The 5,831-nt window shown below is 32.8% G+C and overlaps 1 protein-coding gene across 2 annotated transcripts; it reads right to left on the bottom strand.

Moving 5' to 3' along the window:
* Nucleotides 1-3,769: 3,769 nt before the first annotated feature.
* Nucleotides 3,770-5,726, bottom strand: LOC140985516 (signal recognition particle 19 kDa protein-like). 2 transcript variants are annotated; one of them, XM_073453344.1, is made up of 4 exons: nucleotides 5,652-5,726; nucleotides 5,292-5,473; nucleotides 5,122-5,221; nucleotides 3,770-4,143 (listed from the first exon to the last, which is right to left on the bottom strand). In XM_073453344.1, exons 2-4 carry the CDS (start codon nucleotides 5,466-5,468, stop codon nucleotides 4,013-4,015), a joined length of 408 nt encoding a protein of 135 aa, XP_073309445.1. In that variant the 5' UTR covers nucleotides 5,469-5,473; nucleotides 5,652-5,726; the 3' UTR covers nucleotides 3,770-4,012. The 2 variants fall into 2 exon arrangements, with proteins under 2 accessions (XP_073309445.1, XP_073309446.1); XM_073453345.1 differs by lacking the exon at nucleotides 5,652-5,726 and having other exon boundaries at nucleotides 5,292-5,614.
* Nucleotides 5,727-5,831: the final 105 nt, after the last annotated feature.

Raw genomic sequence — 5,831 nt, 5'->3', positions numbered from 1 at the left:
GTTTTGTTTTTTCTTTTTTTATATGTAACAATTTTCTTATGAGCAAATCGAAATGATTGAATTTAAAAGCATTTAGCAACTCGTCACTCGATTGAATAAATTTTGGACCAATATTTACTATTCGATTGATCATTACAGTTTAACAGAAATTTTGTAATACTATCTTGTTATATATAGTATTAATTTTTTTAAAAAAATAATTAAGCATATATCCAAGAAACCCGTACTGGGTGGCACGTCAAAGTTGAAGACAGACAGAGGGGGGCATTAAAGGGGTTTAATCATTAGTGCATGTGTTTGTTGACAATATCAGAGGCAGCCTGTAAATGATGCAGAGTTCCGAGTGTTCCGACAATCTCTTCTTATAACACGAACAAGATGGTCGTCGAAAGGGTGGGAGGTTTCTGATGAAACATCTGCTATGCTTAAGTTAGAGACTATATATCATGGATATTTATGTGATGTTTTGATTAGTAAGATGTTTGTCAAATTTGGCTGTAAATTTGGAGGAGGACATGAGAAATTTTAGCATTCAGACATGAAGAATCGCCTATAAATAGGTGTTTTCTCTCTTCATTCAAAGCGTCCCAATCACCTCATTCTAAACTCATTTATCTCATATCATATATTTGAGTGTTTATTTCTATCATATCTATGAGGTGTTTGTTCTCATGTATTAAGAGAGCGTGTGTTCTCTTTGTAAACACAGTGAGTGGTTGTACATTTTAAAATATTATAGTAAAAAAATTTTCATCTGGCTAATGGTTTTTACTCTAATAATTTTTAGAGATTTTCCACGTAAATCTCAGTGTCAAGTTTTATACTTTATTTTCATATTATTATCTCAAGAGGACCAACACTACTGACAACCTTTAGGCGAAAGAGAACCGATCGAAACTGTACAGTTAAGGCAATTTTAAAATTTTGATATGTACTACATATACCAACAAGATGCATCAATCAAGCATGTTTTACTTGGATAATTTAGGGAAGGATGACCAGTGAAAAGTTTTTCAAGGTACATGTGACTAAGGATATAAAGAAAAATACTCATGTTGGTAAAATAGACAAAAACTTGTGTGAGACGGTCTCACGGGTCGTATTTGTGAGACGGATCTCTAATTTGGGTCATGCATGAAAAAGTATTACTTTTTATGCTAAGAGTATTACTTTTTATTGTGAATATGGGTAGGGTTGACCCGTATCACAGATTAGGATCCGTGAGACGGTCTCACATGAGACCCACTCGGTAAAATAAGGTCAATCATCAAATTGAGACGTTACAAATTATGTAGGTAAAATATACAAGTGAAAGGTTAAGAACGATTTTAGTATTAGTTTAATCACATAGGGGTGTTTAGAAATTAGAAATAAATATCTTTCTACTTCATTTTAAATTGTGATATGATTATTGCGATAATTGCGTGATATTTCTCTAACAATACTTTAATTTTTATTTCAATATAGACACCCAAAAGTATCGCTTTTAGTCTTATTAAACATCATTAATTGGAATCCGCAGCACTGAGTCATTTTACACGCAATTGAACTTGTATCATATGCAACTCTGACTCAAAATCTGGTACATTTTCCTCGTAAGATAAGATAAGACATGTTAAAGTCCAACGATGCACCCAACTAATTCAAGGGATTCCAATAAATGAACAATTAAGCCCCTTCACTCATTTTGATCATCTCAAAATAGTTTCATAAAAAAATTTGTGAGACAGATCTCTTGTTTGGAGCGTCCATGAATAAATATTATTTTTTGTGTCAAACATATTTCTTATTATTGTAAATATAGGCAGGAAGAGATTTTCTTCTCTGTCAAGAGCGCCGTATAATTATTTTCAAGAAAGATTAATATGACCTATAATTATAAATTTTTTAGGAGTTTTCCACCTAACGAAATGATATTAATTTTTATCTTTGGTTTCATATTACTACCTTTATGGTCGTATTCAGGCGAAATAATCTAAAGGGATGTGACAAATGGTAGGTTCCAGGAATTGATTGACAATTTTTATGATGCAAACTTCACGATAAGGAAACTATATATTAGAGGGGCCTCCGATTTTTCAATGAATATATGAAATCAAGAGAAACTTCGTGTGCCAAATTTATGGGCTCTTCGTATTTCATTCCTCATCACTCGGTTATTGACATTAAAAATAAATAAATAAATTATGTCGTTTTAGAAATAAATATTTATATATTGAGGAAACATAAACTTATTCCAGAAAATTTATGTAAGTTGACTCATATACTGATTAATAAATTGATTATTTTTGTACATTTTGTTCGTTTTCTCCTCAATTTCAATCGAACATAATACCTATATAATTTACTATGTCAATGTTGGCAAAAACTTGTGTGAGACGATCTCACGTGTTGTATTTTGTGAGACAGATCTCTTATTTGAGTCATCTACGAAAAAATATTAATTTTTATGTTCAGAGTATTACTTTTTATTGTGAATATCGGTAGGGTTGACCCGTCTCACAGATAAAAATTCGTGAAACCATCTCACAAGAGACCTACTCGTCAATCTTCTATCCAAATTTGACTAGATACGGAAAAGACGATTACCGATCGATCAATGTTGCCGTCCGAGATAGATTTCAAATACACCGACCAAATAGGGCTGGCATACCACCCTTCATTACTCAATTTACTAATTTATATTTTATTTTTTTACTTTCAAAATAGAAATATATTATTTAGAATAATAAAATGTATATATCTTTTTCACTCAGAAAATTTATTCTGCTTAATATTTTACACAAAGATTGTTCTAGTAACCTGGCATGGGCATGGCTGGCCAAACACCAGACATTGAATGGAAGTGTACACTGTCCCGTTTTAGGTTCCACCACCTCATCAAATGCTGCATTAGCCATAACTTCTGAAAATATCTCCAATAATAAAATTCGTGTTTGATTCAAAAATCGAACAAAAAATTATTGCGCATAGGATTTATTTATTTATTTTTGGCATTTGGCCGACATTATTACAATGACAAATGGTTGGAGATGTGTGTGCGCGCGCGAGCATAGTATAAAAGTATAAATCGTGATTATTGTGGAATTTTGGGTTGATGTGTAGCATAATTATATTCGAGTAAGTCTTTTGTAAGATGGTCTCACGAATTTTTATCTGTAAGATGAGTCACAATAAAAAGCAATAATGTTAACATAAAAAGTAATATTTTTTCATAGATGACCCAAAAAATAGATTCGACCCATGAAATTAATCCGTGAGACCGTCTCACAAGAGTTTTTGTGATTATATTATTACTATTTAGATAATTTAATGTACCTTAATTTAATTGTAATGGATGATAGATTCACACTAATAACATGTTTGTCCATACGAGTTTTTTTTCATAGGTATCAGAGTCAAATGTCGTATACATAGTGCTCTTACACTTACAAAGTAATAGTTGTAATAATATACATACATTCGACAAATGCTAAAAAAATATTCCTTCATAAATCTTAATTTAAAGTTATCTAAACTAACTAAAAATCCTTCTTCATTGGCAACAGATAAATCTTGTCTCATTGAAGTTTGGTCTGTACAGAGTAACTTCCATTTTACCTAAACTAATTAAAAATCTGTTCAAGCCCCCACCGTTATCCATTCAGCAAATTTGAATTCAAAGTTATCTATTTTCGATACAATTTTACCTCAAAACATAGAAGATAGGACATAAAAATGGGAGAGAAGATGTCTGTTCCTAGAAGCTTAGCAAAACATATAAACTTTGTTTGTATCCATACGAATCAGCCTAGATATGTTAAGCCCAAACAGTAACTGTGAGGAAGTTCTTGAACACAATTTTATGCTTTCTCTAGTTCATATAAAAAACTGAGAAAGTGCATACTCTAGGAAACAACTTATGGTCATCTCGCAAATTTGAACACAATTTTGTGCTCTTCTCTAGTTCATACACAAAATTGAGAATTGTGTACTATAGGAAACAACAGATGGTCATTTCACATACTTGAAACTACCGTTTCTTCTTTCCACCCTTCCCAGATTTGGAAGTACCACCTGTAGAGGCAGAGGCAGGCTCTAGTTTTTTAGTTCGACCAGGATGTCTAGGTACTAGTTCTGCGACGTGAAGCATAAGCTCTTTCCCTGCAATATCTCAAAATTAATGAGATGTAGATGAATAATCATGAAGCCAGGCATGGGTTGAGTTCTGTGGCTAAAAGAAATGTTACAATTGAAGTATATCATGACATGCACAGATGGGTGGATATTGGTCACCTACAGTGGTATGATTCCTATGTACAAGGTCAAAGGGGTAACTACATTCTCTAAACGAATCATGTGGTACATTTGGAGACTAACAACAGTTTCTCATCCCAAAAATTATTCTCTTGCATTCACAACTAGGAGCAGCACAACGCATCTCACATACAAAAACCAGGTACCGCCAAAAAACAGAAAATGAGAGTAGAATAACCCTTTAAAGAATATATTCCTGTCTGAATTCCTTAAAAGCCACTGTTAGGAACCTAAGTACACTGAGCCTGAATTAGTTTACAATGTGGTATTGTAATGGACTCAAATGAATTCAGCCTAGTTTAGTTCGTAACAGACAAATCATCTTTCAAGATAAAATAATTTTTTTAAGAATTTCTGAGTGCCCAGTTTCTGTTTATCGAACAAAATGTACCAAAATCGACATGTGTTTACAACATTGGTTCTTCAAATCTATATGTTAAGCATGGTAAGTGAGACATGAAAATGTGAAAATTTTCAATTGACATGAACGTGTTTCGATAAAAAAATACAAACATAAGTTTCTACAGAAACTACAAATTTAGTTTGGTTCTTCATTAAGCAAAAAGTTAACCTACTTAAAATGCAACATAACTTATCATTCAAAGAATTTTAAAAGATGAACTGCTACACAAAAAACCATAGTGTGCAGTTTCCTAAACAACATGTGTAGTTAACAATCGACTGCATAAAACCAACATTTATCTTACCATACTAACTCGAGATCACAAAAACCTAAACACCACTTAATCATTATTCGAACTGAGAAATATGTAATATGGAAAACAATTTATGCAAACTGAGGGGAAAAAATCATCCATCACTCACTCGAAGAAATGGCAGGATTGCAAACACTCCCATCTTCTCTTTTCAACAAAACCCTCACTCTCCCTCTTTGCATAAAATCTCGTGGATAGGCCTTGTCCGCCTAAATTAATTAAAATATAAAATCAATTCAAATCAACAGAAAATAAAGACACACAGCGCAATAAAATCACCTCGATTGCACAGGGGAGCTTGAGGTGGGCGCAGCAATCGTAAATCTCCGAACAGGTTGGATTTTCACATGCTTTGCTAGCGTTGATTCTACGCCCCTCGGCTAAGGTTTTCTTCGAATTAATGTAAACTGGGTAGAAAACGACCCACTTTTTTATATTCTGTACATTTACATCCATAATCCCTAGATTTAAACATCATAAAACGAGCAGATTCATCGATCCATAACAAAATAACCAATAATTAAATCCCAAAAAAACATTTCTCTCTAGATTATAGAAAAACAGATAACCCAGAACGAAAATCTAGATAAAATTGCAAAAATTTAACAACAAATCATTGAAAAAAAAAAAGAGAATTACCAGATAATTTTCCGTCTTCGTCTTCGCGATTTCAGCTGAGATCCGCTCGACTCAATCGTTGCGAGGACAAATAAGTGGGCTCGTACAAAGGAATAATGGGTCCAAATATCACTTGATGTCATTAGCCCAAGTTCGGCCCAATTACTTGTTGCATCTCTAAATTTGAAACTTTTATATATA

Source organism: Primulina huaijiensis, chromosome 10 (genome assembly GCF_012295235.1).
Source record: "Primulina huaijiensis isolate GDHJ02 chromosome 10, ASM1229523v2, whole genome shotgun sequence".
NCBI classification, from domain to species: Eukaryota; Viridiplantae; Streptophyta; class Magnoliopsida; order Lamiales; family Gesneriaceae; genus Primulina; species Primulina huaijiensis.
This window is presented reverse-complemented; position numbering and strand designations above follow the sequence as displayed.

What these genes read in the sequence shown, in the direction of transcription:
- LOC140985516 (XM_073453344.1), bottom strand. Translation starts at nt 5,468, where the DNA reads ATGGATGTAAATGTACAGAATATAAAAAAGTGGGTCGTTTTCTACCCA. An exon ending in AGCTCCCCTGTGCAATCGAG is followed by an intron (nt 5,222 to 5,291) that starts GTGATTTTATTG and finishes TAATTAATTTAG; the next exon opens with GCGGACAAGGCCTATCCACG. An exon ending in CAATCCTGCCATTTCTTCGA is followed by an intron (nt 4,144 to 5,121) that starts GTGAGTGATGGA and finishes GAGATATTGCAG; the next exon opens with GGAAAGAGCTTATGCTTCAC.